Source organism: Oncorhynchus gorbuscha, linkage group LG01, assembly GCF_021184085.1.
Source record: "Oncorhynchus gorbuscha isolate QuinsamMale2020 ecotype Even-year linkage group LG01, OgorEven_v1.0, whole genome shotgun sequence".
NCBI lineage: Eukaryota > Metazoa > Chordata > Actinopteri > Salmoniformes > Salmonidae > Oncorhynchus > Oncorhynchus gorbuscha.
This window is the reverse complement of record NC_060173.1, coordinates 59,375,045-59,393,500: the sequence shown is the minus strand read 5'-3', so window position 1 is coordinate 59,393,500 and position 18,456 is coordinate 59,375,045. Positions and strand designations below refer to the sequence as shown.

Here is an 18,456-nt window from a genome sequence, read left to right as displayed (position 1 = left end):
AGTTTTTCCTAGCCACCGTGCTTCTACACCTGCATTGCTTGCTGTTTGGGGTTTTAGGCTGGGTTTCTGTACAGCACTTTGAGATATCAGCTGATGTACGAAGGGCTATATAAATACATTTGATTTGATTTGAAATAATTATTTCAAACATCCTTTCTGAATTTCAAAGTGATCCTAGAAGTAATCTAATTTTTCTAAAGTATCTGTAATCTGATATTTTAGCTGTATTCAACAATATTCTATTTTTTGTGTGATCAGTTACATGTAATCCATTACTCTCCAACCCTGGTCATGCAACACTGTTGTTTGAGATGAGATGAACTGGGCCCAGCTCAAAAGTCGTGCCCTAAAAAGGGTGCCATTTGGGACACATTCTGTGTGTCTGAATAGGCCAGTAAAGTGTAGATTACAGCCCTGCTAATTAACTAGTCACAATCCGTCCTGATTCAACTGAAAACGTTGCCACCTCTCATCACTGTGCCGCTTGCTCTTACTGGCATAGCTCAATTAACTGCATTTGATGGATGGCCAAAGTACCCATCTCAAACAGTATATTACCCAATAATGCCTTATCATTAAATGTAAAATGTAATCATAAAGCGTGTTGCTTACAAATAACAAGGCCTGCAGTTATCTGCAGTAAGGAGGTGGCTTATAAGTCAGTATAGAGAACATTTGTAAACAATTTTCCTGAGCAAGAACTAACAGAAAGAAGAGAAATTAGCTTTTTTTAAGACATATTTAAATCAATTACCTGATGGCCTTGCAGTGGAGGGCAGTCCCGGTGGTAGATGGTCTGATGTCTTGGCTCTCCTCTGGAGACAGTAGAGACGTTTCTCTGCATTCCTCCACCCGCAGTTCCCCCTCCCAGTCACCGGAGGCGCTGCCGTCTGGCTTGTAGGTGAATATGATTGTGGGTTTCTGACTGGGGTCCTCGTTCTTGGCCTCAGAGAACCAGTGGTGGCGTTGGATGGGCGGAGGTGGCAGCATGTGGATGACCGTCCCATCCAGCCCCACCAGCTTGCCCTTCTTCGTCTCCTTCTGTGCTTTCTCCCGCTGTTCGTCCTCATCCTTCCGCCGGCGGAAGAAGCTCTTGAAGGAGATCCACCGTTTGGGCTTGGCGCTCTCTACTGCCACCCGTCTCCCCTCCCCTCCACCCGGGCTGGTCTCTCCATCACAGGGGCGCGAGGGGGAGCTGGAGGCGGCAGGCTTGGTCCAGTGGCCAAAGTGTCTCTGTAGAATGTTGGAGGCGTAGTATGGGGAAGAGGTGGATCTGGGAGGGGGGAATGGAGCGTTGGGCTCTGACTTCGTGGGGCTGGACAGGGGCACGGCTGCTGAGGCACTCTGGGATTTGGGCAGCTGTTTAGAGGGTGTGTCCTTCCTGGGTTTGGACAGGCAGCTGTCAGTGGAGGAGAAGAGAGACTTGGGTCGACTGAGTGTTTCTTTGGTGGTGTTGGGTGGAAGGGCATACAGCTCCTCGACACTGCAGGCTTTAGAATGTGGGGAAGGCGACTCTGGGGGAGACTGTGGGGGCTGGATAGAGGCAACGATCTGGGACAACACAGTGCTGGCCTTCTCCCGGTGGCCCGTCCCAGTGCCTGATGATGACAGTGGGAAGTCAGTGCTCCCCTCTTTGCTGGATGTTGTTTCCCCACTGATCTTGCGAGTGCGCCCACGAGAGGCTGAACTGGAGCTGCTTTTGGCCAAGGTGGCAGCGACAGTGAGAGGAGTTGGAACAGCAATCGATGTGGCAGCTGAAGGAGAAAGAGAACCAGCAGCCAGGCTCGCAGCTATAGTCAAGTCTTTAGCGGTTCGAGCGGTTAGCTCCTGGCTTATCAGCGCTGCTGCAGCGGCTTTCCTTTCTCCAGCAGCAGCTTTCTCCGATGCCACTTTACCAATAGTTTTCTCTGTAGGAGAAGGTTGGACACTCTCCGAGGAGCCGACCTCCTCATAAGTGTGGCTAGCCACTCTCCCATCCTTTGTTTGAGGCATCTCCCCGCTGAGACCCAGGAAGCTCTTATACACTGCCAGGTTGTCGTAAGCACTTGGGTTGATGACAATGGGCACCTTGACGGCGTTCTTGGACCTGCGGGAGTATGTGGTATCATCCCGGATGATGATGGGGAAGGGGGGCATCCCTGCATTGTTGTAACTGTTGAACTTTATCTCGGACAGGTTAGGGGATTTCACAGGTACAGTCCGAGAGGAGGAGAGGCCAGCAATGGGGGAGGTTGGGGCTGACTTGTGGCTGCAGTGGCGAGGTGGGACGGCAGGACCAGATGCTCCAGTGGACTCCAGATCCACTTTGGCGATCTTCTGACGGGGACTGGTGCTAGACGTCCACACCTCCTGGTAGCGGATAGCACCTGGTTGCTTGCTGGCCTTGCCCTGGAACACAAACGGTGTGGCGGATGTGGGGGAGATGGGAGATGATGGGGACATGGGTGAGGCTGGAGACAGTGGCTGGCCTAAGGGGGAGATGGGGTAGGAAGAGGGGCTAATGGGAGTCTTTGGCTGTTTGGGAGTGCGTTCTTGGTTTTGTTCCTCTGGGTTAGCCATGGATGCAGACACGTCCACCACTGTGTAGGGCTTACAGATAAGATGCTTCTCCAGGTTAACCACACGGTAAGGTTTGGCTTGCTCTTCTGTGGGGCTGAAGCTGATCATCACTGGCTGCCCGGGAAGAGCTTGAGGCATAGGTAAGCCCTCCTTGCTGTCCTGATCCTCCAATTGGATTGCGAGAACAGCCTTGTGGGTTTCCATGACCTTGGGTGGACTGACAACCTTCTGGGTATGTTGTTCCTTGTCTGTACCAGCAGCCTGGAGGGCCGGTGTTCTGAAAGCTGAGGGGGAGTGCAGACCGTTTCTCAGGGGGCCACAGGGAGCACTGCTGCTGCAGCTGGAAGTGGTGCGTAAGTCCTCCGGCAGCGATGATGAGGACTCTGGGGAAGTGGTGCACTCCGAATTGGAGAGAAAGCCGCTGCCCTGCAGGTCACCAGGGCCGTACGGAAGGAGACCGTGGCCTCCATTGGAGTCTGTGGAGGGGTATCCATTAAGGATCTCATCATAACTGTCGTCATAGTCCACGGCGCAGATCCTCTGGAGTGAGCGGTTACGTAACGGTACAGTGTTCCACTTCTTCCCCTGGGCAAAGGGGACTGGGGAGAGTGTGGCGGCACGGAAGTTGGCGAAGCGCGGCTGGCCCCGCATACGGATCTCCATGGCTAGAAGTTCCTCGTCACTCTCATCCCAGCTCTCGTGTTCATCGTCGTCGTTAACTTCACTTTCGTCATCTTCATCCTCATCATCATCCTCTCCTTCGCTGGAGAACTCAGGATAGCAGAATCGCCCTCCTTCGGTGCTGATGACCTCCATACTGTTGCTGAGGGACACCCGCTTTTGGGCAGCCCCTCCACTGCTGCTGCTCCCAATGGCCAAGCAACCAGAAGCGGGGAGTCCTCTCTCTAAAGAGCGCTGGAAGGAGCTGCTGATGCGCCCCAAAAAGAGGTCCTTCGACCCGGACAAGGGGCTGGGGCTAGGGCCAGAGCCCAGGCCCGCAATCTCCTTGAGCATGTCAGTTAAACCATTGCCATTCCCACGGGGTGCGCGCCGACTGTGCTGCCTGTAACGCTCAATCTCCTCCACGGCATATTCCCCTTCATTGTTGTTAGGCCCGCCGGGCTTCTTGCGGTTCATCCCATTTCGGGTCCAGACGGTAAAGGCAGAGGTTTTGCCGGGTTCACCAGCGTCTGGTGGCCGATGTAGGTTGCCCTCCAAGTCCAGGTCGGCCGAAGAGCAGGACAGCATCATGGTGGGCTTGACAGCGATTGTGGGCTTCTTAGCCACGGGAGGGCGGAAGTGACCAGAGCGGTTTGAGACACCGTCACCGCCTCCCCTCTGGGAGCTGTTACCGTTGGGTCTAGTTCCAGCAGGGGGTTGGCTCTGTTGTTGGGGGGGTTGCTCAGGGGCAATCTTCTTCAGGCCACCCTCGGCCAGGCGGTGCAGGCTCTTGGGCTTAAAGCAGTTCTTGCACTCGCCTGGTTTCCACACATGCTCCGTGAAGGTGTTGCAGGCAGACATGGCTGCTGTCCTGGTGAGGCAGCACGGTGGGTCAGTGGACAGGAAACCCCTCCATGGGAACCACAAAGGCAGGGGAATGGACTATTCTACAGCACCGCTGCCTTCCGGATAACCCTCAGACCTGGCAGAGAGACTCAGCCTGAAAGAAAATGAAACATTGCATTATTAAACTGTCATCTCACAACATTTGTTTATATCTATGTAATTGTTTCAGCATTAAACACAAAAGCTTTAGTATTAAGTTTGTTTAATTCAGTATACTTGACATGAACACAGAGTATTCAATGTATTATTGTTTTTTAAAGTAGCCAACATGATGAAATCATGTAATAAATATTTTCATTTTCAGAATGACTAACACTTTTTGAAAAGGGCAACAAAAGATATTCAAAAATATAGAGGGTAAATGTATACAGCCCTGAAATGAGAGAGGGTAAGTGCCTAACGTATTCAGCCCTGAAATGAGAGAGGGTAAGTGCCTAACGTATACAGCCCTAAAATGAGAGAGGGTAAGTGCCTAATGTATACAGCCCTAAAATGAGAGAGGGTAAGTGCCTAACGTATACAGCCCTAAAATGAGAGAGTGTAAGTGCCTAACGTATACAGCCCTAAAATGAGAGAGGGTAAGTGCCTAACGTATTCAGCCCTGAAATGAGAGAGGGTAAGTGCCTAACGTATACAGCCCTAAAATGAGAGAGGGTAAGTGCCTAATGTATACAGCCCTAAAATGAGAGATGGTAAGTGCCTAACGTATACAGCCCTAAAATGAGAGGGTAAGTGCCTAACGTATACAGCCCTAAAATGAGAGGGTAAGTGCCTAACGTATTCAGCCCTAAAATGAAAGATGAATCTTTCATGTGAGGTTTTATGACTTTACTTACATTATTTTTTGTGAGGTAATAATATTTGATAAAATATGTTACAAGTCCAGACATGGCTTAATGACTACCAAATGTACACTTTAAGCCCATGGGTGTTACAAATAAGCCCAACTTTTAAATAATCCATATTTATTATTTTCCAAATGTTAAAAACTTATAAATGGACATTTATGTAAGCTTAAATTCTAATCACTTCCCCTAAAGTTAAAATATATTGATCATTACTATTCATGGTAGTAGCATTCATATCCACAGAGGTTTTTGTTCATGCCAGCCAGTACACACCCCGTAAACAAATCAACTAATCAGACTTCAATCAAGACGTTGTGTTACTGCTTGGCTTGAACAAAAACCTGCACACACACACCAGACCTCTGTGGTTAAGACTCCATGCACAAAGACCTACTTTAAATTAATTATGTGTATGCCACAAAGCAGGACTACATTTATTTAGAGATCTCCCTCATAAATCAACATCAAGGACTTAGGGTGAAGACAAACTACACTACCGGTCAAAAGTTTCAGAAGCCTACTCATTCAAGGGTTTTTCTTTATTTTTTAAAACTATTTTCTACATTGTAGAATAATAGGGAAGACATCAAAAAAACTATGAAATAACACAGATTGAATCATGTAGTAACCCAAAAAAGTATTTTTTATATATTTTATATTTGAGATTCCAATTCCTGCTTCGGCCGCCTTTCCTTCCAGTTCTCTGCTGCTGGAACGACCTGCAAAAATCTCTGAAGCTGGAGGCTCATATCTCCCTCACTAACTTTAAGCACCAGCTGTTAGAGCAGCTCACAGATCACTGCACCTGTACATAGCCCATCTGTAAATAGCCCATCCAACTACCTCATCCCCATACTGTATTTATTTAATCATCTTGCTCCTTTGCACCCCAGTATCTCTACTTGCACATTCATCTTCTGCACATCTACCATTCCAGTGTTTAATTGCTATATTGTAATTACTTTGCCACCATGGCCTATTTATTGCCTTAACTCCCTTACCTTCCCTCATTTGCACTTACTGTATATATACTTTTTGTTTTATTTTGTTATACTGTATTATTGACTATGTTTTGTTTAATCCATGTGTAACTCTGTGTTGTTGTATGTGTCTAAATGGTTTGCTTTATCTTGGCCAGGTCGCAGTTGCAAGTGAGAACTTGTTCTCAACTAGCCTACCTGGTTAAATAAGGTGAAATAAAATATATATATATATATATATACTGGGGGTTCTGAAGAAGCACCCCTTTATCCACATGTGCATCAAAACTTCAATGGTCTGTCACATACAAACACTCTGGTCTGCAGTGACCCTCTCCAGTAAGATCTGTCCGCAATTGAATTCATTGCAGCACAGACATTCCTCTTTTGTCGACATGGTTGGACAGCACCCACATACGAACCGCCAGTCAGAGTCTGACCATGGCTACCCAGGATCATGAGCTGCTTGCTGGTCTCACAATTCTTGTTCTCGCTGTCTCAACTGATCTTCAGTGTATTCCGGCTCAAATAAATGTCTTCCAGCTCTTCTTGGAAAGAGGGATAAGAAGCAGCCATTCGAACTACTTAGCAATCTCGGATAAAGGTTAACATAGCTCCCCATGAACCTGAAGAAACTAGTAGAGCACCCATAGGGCTCCAGTCAAGCTGTAGTCTTTGCAAAGCCAGGAAACATGAGTCAACCTAGATATCATGCAATGTTGTGGCAGACAGGAACATCGTTGAGACAAGTCCAATGGCTTTATTAAACAAGGATAACCATTTCTACTTGCTGCTAGCGTGATCGGCAAAACACAAAGGCAATAGCATTAATTGCTTCAAAACATGAATCTATTCATTTATTTGATCAAACAGCAGCCTCAATCAACTGATGATGGTGGACTATAGGAAAAAGAGGACCGAGCAAACCCTCATTCTCATCGACTGGGCTGCAGTAGAGCAGGTTGAGAGCTTCAAGTTCCTTGGTGTCCACATCACCAACATGGTCAAAGCACACCAAGACAGTCGTGAAGAGGGCACGACAAAACCTATTCCCCCTCAAGAGACGGAAAAGTTTTGACATGGGTCCTCAGATTCCCAAAAGGTTCTACAGCTGCACCATCAAGAGCATCTTGATGGGTTGCATCACTGCCTGGTATGGCAACTGCGAACGGCCCAGTACATCAATCACCGGGGCCAAGCTTCCTGCCATCCAGGACCTCTATACCAGGCAGTCCTAAAAATTGTCAAAGACTCCAGCCACCCCAGTCATAGACTGTTCTCTCTGCTACCGGACGGCAAGCGGTACCGGAGCGCCAAGTCTAGGTCCAAGAGGCTTCTAAACAGCTTCTACCCCAAAACCATTAGACTCTTGTACATCTAGTCAAATAGCTACCTAGACTATTTGCATTGCCACCCCCCCCCCCACCCCCTCTTTACACCACTGCTACTCTCTGTTGTCATCTATGCATAGTCACTTTAATAACTCTACCCACGTACATACTACCTCAACTAACTGGTGCCCCCGCACATTGACTCTGTATTGGTACCCACCTGTATATAGTTTCGCTATTGTTATTTTACTGGTGCTCTTTAATTACTTGTTACTTTAATCTCTTATTCTTATCCATATTATCTTGAAACTGCATTGTTGGTTAGGGGCTCGTAAGTAAGCATTTCACTGTAAGGTTTACCCCTGTTGTATTCAGGACATTTGACCAATGAAATTAGATTTGATGACATTGGATATACTCTCCTGGAGTGAAAAGTCTAAAATACCGCTATGGTGCATAATTATGTCTGAAACACTCATCACGCAGAATTATGTCTGAGAAAATAACCCAAGTGTGATGTTTCCCTTTAACAATAGAACATAATTGACAAACTGTAATGTATACAACAATACGACAATATATTTTTATTTATTTAAGAACAAATTCTTATTTTCAATGACGGCCTAGGAACGGTGGGTTAACTGCCTTGTTCAGAGGCAGAACGACAGATTTGTACCTTGTCAGCTCGGGGATTTGATCTTGCAACCTTTCGGTTACTAGTCCAATGCTCTAACCACTAGGCTACCTGCCGCCCCAACTGGTTCACCCACATGAACTGGTTGAAACATTAAAATAGCTGAATTTATCCAAAGATGGAAGTGGGCTTAATGGGTAAATGGGCTGACTCTTACCTGACACATTTGCATGAAAAAGTCCAAATGGAAATCAAAACCAATCCATGCATGCATTCAGAGGTGACAAAAACACACAGCACTGCTCCCTTCCCTCCATTAGGTGGCGATGCATTGCAATGTTTTCTCTGTCAGGGGCAGAGTAACTCCACTGAGGGGCAGTGAGCTCCCCTGCTCCTCAGCTGAGCCTGTGAGGCTATGCGGCCAGCGGGTCAGACATTTCCCTGGCCTATTTTTGGACTGCAGCTCTGTGCAGTTGCTAGTTACAATCAGCCAGGCTCACAAGAGATCTAGAGACTGACAATGACATAAAGTCAGGCTCCATGCTGAGATCTAACTGCATCGGAGGAGCTAGGGCTGGGCAGGTCTTTTCAACTGAATTCAGATGTGTTTCATTTCAGTCCAAACAGTAGAGATTAACTTTATTTTGCAGTGTCAACAGAAATAACCAGGTAAGTGACTGGTACCTTGGTGTAGTTAATATAACTACTATAACTAAATAAATGCTCGGTAAGTAATGATTGACAGGTAATTCAGCTTTGACCAATGATCAGAGCTTGTTTGCTGTATTACCATGGGCTATAATAGTGGACAATTAGTGGCTGCATTATAGTGAATTATGACTAAACTAACCACTATATGACTAAAATGATGATTCAGAGGAGCAAACCAGATAGATACGCTTACTGGCAATTCAAACAAGGAGGACAAAGACAGATGTACACCAGTTATCTGTGAGAGCTCAGTGGTCAAACACTTCCTGTTTTCAAGAGGATACCAGGTCACACTTCCATGTGGCCCGTGTGGCGACAGGAAACCACATCCTTGAGAACCCATTTTGTATTGTTCTCCTTTCAGCTTCATGTTCTGCAGTCACTTTTAATGCAGTCTCTCCATCCCTGTAGCCCAGAAAGGGAAGAGGTTATCATTTGTGGCTAGAGCTGTAATGAACACAGCATTTACAGAGGGAGGAAAAGTACCACTGGATATTCTCCTCATCACATATTGTAAGTACATGAAAAGGATCATGGGTTTTGAAGCCTTTGTGCTCTCAAAGTTGCATGTCCATTCATAATATAAGCAAGGTTCAATATAAATAAAATAATACATTTACAATTCTTTACTATTCTCTCAATTGACCGTTCCACCCGCTCGCTCGCGCACTTTGCCTGCCATGGGCACAAATTAAAATACACATCTGAGAGAAATCAAGTCAAATTTGAAATGGCACGCCGCTGAGGCGTCCAATTAAACTGAATGTTTCACATAATTGTAATTTCACATAATTACCGTCCACCACACACTGAAGAGGTAGGGTTTCAGATGTTTTCAGGAGATTGGCAGGGACATTGCTGTCCTTGCTTCAGGGGTAAGCTGGTTCCACCATTTGGGTATCACGACAGAGAACAGATTTGACTAGGCTGAGCGGGAGCTGCCCTTCCATAGGGGTGGGAGGGCCAAGAGACCAGAGGTGGCAGAACAGAGTACTCTGGTTGGGGTGTAGGGTTTGAGCAGATCCTGAAGGTAGGGAGGGGCAGTTCCTCTTGCTGCTTCTTAGGCAGATACAATGGTATTGTAGTGGATGTGAGCTTCTACTGGAAGCCAGTGGAGTGTGCAGAGGAGCGGGTGACATGGGAGAACTTGGGAAGGTTGAACACCATGCGGGCTGCAGCGTTCTGGATAAGTTGCAGCGGTTCGATGGCACAAGCGGGGTTGAGTAGTGAGAGTACGTGCAGACTCTGGCCATTTTAAAGTCAAAGGGGACGCAGCCATTGGTCAGGGATGAGTTGAGAGGGAAGTAAGGAATGGGAAAAGGTCTCCAGAGATGGTCTGGAGAAGGGAGGAGGGGATGGGGGTCGAGCAGGAAGGTTTTCGGGAGGTCGGAACTGAATAGTTGCATGATTTCATCTGGAGAGAGGGGAGAAAGAGGTCACGGCATATGGTAGTTCTGTGTGAGTGGGACCCATGGCCTCATTAGGCTGAGTGAATGAGGAGTGCTTATTTTCTAAGTGGTTGACAAAGTCGTGCGCAGAGAGGGAGGAGGGAGGTGATGGGGGGGGGGAGTTTCCTAGGGTTAGAGGCAGAAGCTTGACATTTAGAGGGATGAAATGTGGCATTAGCAGCTTATACAAAGGAGGAGAAGGGAGTGAAACGATGATAGGTCCTCCAAAAGTTTACTTTTCCTCCATTTTCGCTCAGCTGCCCGCAGCCCTGTTCTGTAAGCTCGCCACGGCGTAGGAAGGGAGGGCCGAACCGACCGGGAGGAAAGAGGACTGCGAGTGATAGGATATGGAAAGGGAGGAGAGTAGAAAAGGCTAAATCAAGGGACAGAAGGGAGAAGGATTTAGCAGAAGGGAGCGAGGATAGGCTAGAAGAGGAGAGAGTAGTGGGAGAGAGATTGAAGATTGCAACAGCGCATAACCATCTGGGTAGGGGCTAAGTGGTTAGGGTTGGAGGAAAGGGAGACAGAAAAGGAAACTAAGTAGTGATCAGAGACCTGGAGGGGGGTTCTAGTGAGATTAGTAGGCAAACCACCTGTAGTAAATATGAGTTGAAGCATATTGCATGCCTTGTGAGTGGGAGGGAGGGGACTGGGAAAGGGCGAGGTCAAAAGAGGCAAGGAGGGGACAGAAATTAAACGAAGGTAGACATTGTGAGGTTGAAGTTGCCCAGTATGAAGAGCAGTGAGCCATCTTCTGGAAATTAGCTTATCAATGTGTCATGCTCATTGAGAAACTCTCTAAGGGCACCTGGTGGGCGATAGATGAGAAAAATGTTAAGCTTGAGTTGACAAGAGACAGTGACCGCATGGAAGTCAAATGAGGAGATGGACAGGTGAGTGAAGGAGAAAAAATGAAATATCCACATAGGAGAAATTAGTAGCCCTGTTCCACCACCGTCACAAACCAATGCTCGCGGACTACGAGAAAACACCTAGTCAGATAAAAAAATAGGGCAGTGTTCTCTGGGGTGATCCATATCGCTGTCATGGCAAATAAAGTCTAGGAACTGAAGGGCAGCATAGGCTGGGATTTCCTTGGTGTTCTTGACCACAGATCGGCAGTTACAAACGCTGCAGGAGACCAGGAATTCCAAATAGAAGGGTTGCAGCCAAGGGTTGGGGAGCGTCTGTAAAGCCTACAGGAAGAGGAGCGAACAGGTATGGGAAACACACACATAGCTGACAAAGCTACAAAAGAGCAAAATGAGATCTGAAAACAACTAGGTGAGATAGTCAAATGAGAGTGGTGTGAAACCTTCCTCTGTCGTTGAATAACTGCAGAACAACTCGGCAGAACCGTGTTAGTTTTGGCTCAGAGACCTCCGCTGCCACTGAGAAAACAAGGGAGACTGAAGTACTAACAGTAATAGCTAATTGCATACCAGACAGAGGTGTAGAGCACACCTCGTGGTACTAATTACTGACCTTCTAAGAGAGGAACAACCACTCCCCCTCCAATACAGCCACTGATTACGAAAACAACAGTCAACTATGTTTTACTCCATGAAGAGATGACTAAGGACTGCAACCCAGTCTTAATTTAGTAAAATAAAAATAGTGATGAAAATATTTGTCAAACACCTATTTATTCAGTGGCAGTTAATTGATTTATTGAATTTATTTGACAATTTGTAAATATCCACACATAACGGCGCTCCAGCTGGTGACGCCTCCACATACAATTTAAGAACATCATCAAGGACAACACAATAAAGCTTAACAGCTTATTTCCATTGTGTTCCTTTTGAAGAGGGACAGTGGGAATACAACAAGGTTAGTGTTATGCAGGTGAATGAGGACCCAAAAGCGACTTGGCGAAAACAGAGTTTTTAATCCAGTAAAGTTACTTTACAAACAAAAGGCATAATACTACTCGTAATGACGAGAACAGACTGGAGACTTGATCAAGAACTGCAGGTTGCCTCGGGAAGGCACTTGAACGTAGCAGACTCAGACACCTGCTCACCACGCAGCATCTGAGGGAAACACGACACGACAGGGCAATACATAGACACAGCACGGTGAATAATAGACAAGGATCCGACAGGACAGGAACGGAAAACAAGGGAAGAAATAGGGACTCTAATCAGGGGAAAAGATAAGGAACAGGTGTGGGAAGACTAAATGATTGATTAGGGGAATAGGAACAGCTGGGAGCAGGAACGGAACGATAGAGAGAAGAGAGAGCGAGAGAGTGAGAGAGGGAGGGGGAGAGAGAGGGATAGAAAGAGGGAAAGAACCTAATAAGACCAGCAGAGGGAAACGAATAGAAGGGGAAGCACAGGGACAAGACATGATAATCAATGACAAAACATGACAGTACCCCCCCACTCACCGAGCGCCTCCTGGCGCACTCGAGGAGGAATCCTGGCGGCAACGGAGGAAATCATCAATAAGTGAACGGTCCAGCACGTCCCGAGACGGAACCCAACTCCTCTCCTCAGGACCGTAACCCTCCCAATCCACTAAGTATTGGTGACCCCGTCCCCGAGAACGCATGTCCATGATCTTACGTACCTTGTAAATAGGTGCGCTCTCGACAAGGACGGGAGGGGGGAGGGAAGACGAACGGGGTGCGAAGAAAGGGCTTGACACAGGAGACATGGAAGACAGGATGGACGCGACGAAGATGTCGCGGAAGAAGCAGTCGCACAGCGACAGGATTGACGACCTGGGAGACACGGAACGGACCAATGAACCGCGGAGTCAACTTACGAGAAGCTGTCGTAAGAGGAAGGTTGCAAGTGGAAAGCCACACTCTCTGGCCGCAACAATACCTTGGACTCTTAATCCTGCGTTTATTGGCGGCTCTCACAGTCTGTGCCCTGTAACGGCAAAGTGCAGACCTCACCCTCCTCCAGGTGCGCTCACAACGTTGGACAAACGCTTGAGCGGAGGGAACGCTGGACTCGGCAAGCTGGGATGAGAACAGAGGAGGCTGGTAACCCAGACTACTCTGAAACGGAGATAACCCGGTAGCAGACGAAGGAAGCGAGTTGTGAGCGTATTCTGCCCAGGGGAGCTGTTCTGCCCAAGACGCAGGGTTTCTGAAAGAAAGGCTGCGTAGTATGCGACCAATCGTCTGATTGGCCCTCTCTGCTTGACCGTTAGACTGGGGATGAAACCCGGAAGAGAGACTGACGGACGCACCAATCAAACGACAGAACTCCCTCCAAAACTGTGACGTGAATTGCGGGCCTCTGTCTGAAACGGCGTCTAACGGGAGGCCATGAATTCTGAACACATTCTCGATGATGATTTGTGCCGTCTCCTTAGCGGAAGGAAGTTTAGCGAGGGAATGAAATGTGCCGCCTTAGAGAACCTATCGACAACCGTAAGAATCACAGTCTTCCCCGCAGACAAAGGCAGACCGGTAATGAAGTCTAGGGCGATGTGAGACCATGGTCGAGAAGGAATGGGGAGCGGTCTGAGACGACCGGCAGGAGGAGAGTTACCCGACTTAGTCTGCGCGCAGTCCGAACAAGCAGCCACGAAACGGCGCGTGTCACGCTCCTGAGTCGGCCACCAAAAGCGCTGGCGAATAGACGCAAGAGTGCCTCGAACACCGGGATGACCAGCTAACTTGGCAGAGTGAGCCCACTGAAGAACAGCCAGACGAGTGGAAACAGGAACGAAAAGGAGGTTACTAGGACAAGCGCGCGGCGACGCAGTGTGCGTGAGTGCTTGCTTAACCTGTCTTTCAATTCCCCAGACTGTCAACCCGACAACACGCCCATAAGGAAGAATCCCCTCGGGATCAGTAGAAGCCACAGAAGAACTAAACAGACGGGATAAGGCATCAGGCTTGGTGTTTTTGCTACCCGGACGGTAAGAAATCACAAACTCGAAACGAGCGAAAAACAACGCCCAACGAGCTTGACGGGCATTAAGTCGTTTGGCAGAACGGATGTACTCAAGGTTCTTATGGTCTGTCCAAACGACAAAAGGAACGGTCGCCCCCTCCAACCACTGTCGCCATTCGCCTAGGGCTAAGCGGATGGCGAGCAGTTCACGGTTACCCACATCATAGTTGCGCTCAGATGGCGACAGGCGATGAGAAAAATAAGCGCAAGGATGAACCTTATCGTCAGACTGGAAGCGCTGGGATAGAATGGCTCCCACGCCTACCTCTGAAGCGTCAACCTCGACAATGAATTGTCTAGTGACGTCAGGAGTAACGAGGATAGGAGCGGACGTAAAACGTTCTTTTAGAAGATCAAAAGCTCCCTGGGCGGAACCGGACCACTTAAAACACGTCTTGACAGAAGTAAGAGCTGTGAGAGGGGCAGCAACTTGACCGAAATTACGAATGAAACGCCGATAGAAATTAGCGAAACCTAAAAAGCGCTGCAACTCGACACGTGACCTTGGAACGGGCCAATCACTGACAGCTTGGACCTTAGCGGAATCCATCTGAATGCCTTCAGCGGAAATAACGGAACCGAGAAAAGTAACGGAGGAGACATGAAAAGAGCACTTCTCAGCCTTTACGTAGAGACAATTCTCTAAAAGGCGCTGTAGAACACGTCGAACGTGCTGAACATGAATCTCGAGTGACGGTGAAAAAATCAGGATATCGTCAAGATAGACAAAAACAAAGATGTTCAGCATGTCTCTCAGAACATCATTAACTAATGCCTGAAAAACAGCTGGCGCATTGGCGAGACCAAACGGCAGAACCCGGTACTCAAAATGCCCTAACGGAGTGTTAAACGCCGTTTTCCACTCGTCCCCCTCTCTGATGCGCACGAGATGGTAAGCGTTACGAAGGTCCAACTTAGTAAAGCACCTGGCTCCCTGCAGAATCTCGAAGGCTGATGACATAAGGGGAAGCGGATAACGATTCTTAACCGTTATGTCATTCAACCCTCGATAATCCACGCAGGGGCGCAGAGTACCGTCCTTCTTCTTAACAAAAAGAACCCCGCCCCGGCCGGAGAGGAAGAAGGCACTATGGTACCGGCGTCAAGAGACACAGATAAATAATCCTCGAGAGCCTTACGTTCGGGAGCCGACAGAGAGTATAGTCTACCCCGAGGAGGAGTGGTCCCCGGAAGGAGATCAATACTACAATCATACGACCGGTGAGGAGGAAGGGAGTTGGCTCGGGACCGACTGAAGACCGTGCGCAGATCATGATATTCCTCCGGCACTCCTGTCAAATCGCCAGGTTCCTCCTGAGAAGTGGGGACAGAAGAAATGGGAGGGATGGCAGACATTAAACACTTCACATGACAAGAAACGTTCCAGGATAGGATAGAATTACTAGACCAATTAATAGAAGGATTATGACATACTAGCCAGGGATGACCCAAAACAACAGGTGTAAAAGGTGAACGAAAAATCAAAAAGAAATAGTCTCACTGTGGTTACCAGATACTGTGAGAGTTAAAGGTAGTGTCTCAAATCTGATACTGGGAAGATGACTACCATCTAAGGCAAACATGGGCGTAGGCTTGTCTAACTGTCTGAAAGGAATGTCATGTTTCCGAGCCCATGTTTCGTCCATGAAACAACCCTCAGCCCCAGAGTCAATCAAGGCACTGCATGTAGCACCCGAACCGGTCCAGCGTAGATGGACCGACATAGTAGTACAGGATCTAGATGAAGAGACCTGAGTAGTAGCGCTCACCAGTAGCCCTCCGCTTACTGATGAGCTCTGGCCTTTTACTGGACATGAATTGACAAAATGTCCATCAAATCCGCAATAGAGGCACAGGCGGTTGGTGATCCTCCGTTCCCTCTCCTTGGTCGAGATGCGAATACCTCCCAGCTGCATGGGCTCAGTCTCTGAGCCAGAGGAGGGAGATGGTTGCGATGCGGAGCAGGGAAACACCGTTGACGCGAGCTCTCTTCCACGAGCTTGGTGACGAAGATCTACCCGTCGTTCTATGCGGATGGCGAGAGCAATCAAAGAGTCCACACTGGAAGGAACCTCCCGAGAGAGAATCTCATCTTTGACCACTGCGTGGAGTCCCTCCAGAAAACGAGCGAGCAGCGCCGGCTCATTCCAGTCACTAGAGGCAGCAAGAGTGCGAAACTCTATAGAGTAATCCGTTATGGATCGATCACCTTGGCATAGGGAAGCCAGGGCCCTAGAAGCCTCCCTACCAAAAACTGAACGGTCAAAAACCCGAATCATCTCCTCTTTAAAGTTCTGGTAATTGTTAGAACAATCAGCCCTTGCCTCCCAGATAGCTGTGCCCCACTCTCGAGCCCGGCCAGTAAGGAGTGAAATGACGTAAGCAACCCGAGCTCTCTCGCTAGAGTATGTGTTGGGTTGGAGAGAGAACACAATATCACACTGGGTGAGAAAGGAGCGGCACTCCGTGGGCTGCCCGGAGTAGCAAGGTGGGTTATTAACCCTAGGTTCCGGAGGCTCGGCAGGCCAGGAAGTAACAGGTGGCACGAGACGAAGACTCTGGAACTGTCCAGAGAGGTCGGAAACCTGAGCGGCCAGGTTCTCCACGGCATGGCGAGCAGCAGACAATTCCTGCTCGTGTCTGCCAAGCATGGCTCCTTGGATCTCGACGGCAGTGTTACGAGCATCTGTAGTCGCTGGGTCCATTCCTTGGTCGGATCCTTCTGTTATGCAGGTGAATGAGGACCCAAAAGCGACTTGGCGAAAACAGAGTTTTTAATCCAGTAAAGTTACTTTACAAACAAAAGGCATAATACTACTCGTAATGACGAGAACAGACTGGAGACTTGATCAAGAACTGCAGGTTGCCTCGGGAAGGCACTTGAACGTAGCAGACTCAGACACCTGCTCACCACGCAGCATCTGAGGGAAACACGACACGACAGGGCAATACATAGACACAGCACGGTGAATAATAGACAAGGATCCGACAGGACAGGAACGGAAAACAAGGGAAGAAATAGGGACTCTAATCAGGGGAAAAGATAAGGAACAGGTGTGGGAAGACTAAATGATTGATTAGGGGAATAGGAACAGCTGGGAGCAGGAACGGAACGATAGAGAGAAGAGAGAGCGAGAGAGTGAGAGAGGGAGGGGGAGAGAGAGGGATAGAAAGAGGGAAAGAACCTAATAAGACCAGCAGAGGGAAACGAATAGAAGGGGAAGCACAGGGACAAGACATGATAATCAATGACAAAACATGACAGTTAGGCGGCGATGTATTGACAACAGACAATGACAGACAATTGTTGTTTGTTTCACAACATTCGATAATTATTACAATTTCCGTTCCTAATAAACAGCTATTGACAGGTACATCTTCCTTGTCTCACGTACCCTTAATATAATATATACAGTTGAAGTCGAAAGTTTACATACACCTTAGCCAAATACATTTAAACTCAGTTTCACAATTCCTGACATTTAATCCTAGTAAAAATTCAGTTTTAGGTCATTTAGGATCACCACTTTATTTAAAGAATGTGAAATGTCAGAATAATAGTAGAGTGAATGATTTATTTCCGCTTTAATTTCTTTCATCACATTCAGAGTGAGTCAGAAGTTTACATACATACATGCATACACTCAATTAGTATTTGGTAGCGTTGACTTTAAATTGTTTAATTTGTGTCAAACGTTTTGGGGCAACATTCTCCAAGCTTCCCACAATAAGTTGGGTGAATTTTGTCCCATTCCTTCTGACAGAGCTGGTGTAACGGAGTCAGATTTGCAGGCATCCTTGCTCTCACACGCTTTTTCAGTTCTGCCCACACATTTTCTATAGGATTGAGGTCAGGGCTTTGTGATGGCCACTCCAATACCTTGACTTTGTTGTCCTTAAGCAATTTTTCCACAACTTTGGAAGTATGCTTGGGGTCATTGTCAATTTGGAAGACCCATTTGCGACCAAGCATAAACTTCCTGACTGATGTCTTGAGATGTTGCTTCAATATATCCACATAATTGTCCATCCTCATGATGCCATCAATTTTGTGAAGTGCACCAGACCCTCCTGCAGCAAGGCACACCCACAACATGATGCTGCCACCCCAATGCTTCATGGTTGGGATGGTGTTCTTCGGCTCGCAAGCCTCCCCCTTTCTCCTCCAAACATAACAATGGTCATTATGGCCAAACAGTTCTATTTTGTTTCATCAGACCAGAGGATGTTTCTCCAAAAAGTCGATCTTTGTCCCAATGTGCAGTTGCAAATCGTAATCTGACCTTTTTATGGTGGTTTTTGAGCAGTGGCTTGTTCCTTGCTGAGCGGCCTTTCGGGTTATATCAATGGAGGATTCGTTTTACTGTGGATATAGATAATTTTGTACCGGTTTCCTCCAGCATCTTCACAGGGTGTTGTTGTTCTGGGATTGATTTGCACCTTTCGCGCCAAACTA

The 18,456-nt window shown here is 47.7% G+C and overlaps 1 protein-coding gene across 3 annotated transcripts in view; it reads right to left on the bottom strand.

Annotated features, from left to right (window-relative positions):
• The window catches only part of peak1 (pseudopodium-enriched atypical kinase 1), a 247,211-nt gene that overhangs the window by 42,532 nt on the left and 186,223 nt on the right, over positions 1-18,456 (bottom strand). For all 3 annotated transcript variants that reach the window (XM_046357731.1, XM_046357736.1, XM_046357742.1), the window contains one exon: positions 755-4,219. In XM_046357731.1, the coding sequence (XP_046213687.1) occupies positions 755-4,080 (3,326 nt within the window). In that variant the 5' untranslated portion in view covers positions 4,081-4,219. The remainder of the gene's footprint in view (positions 1-754; positions 4,220-18,456) is intronic.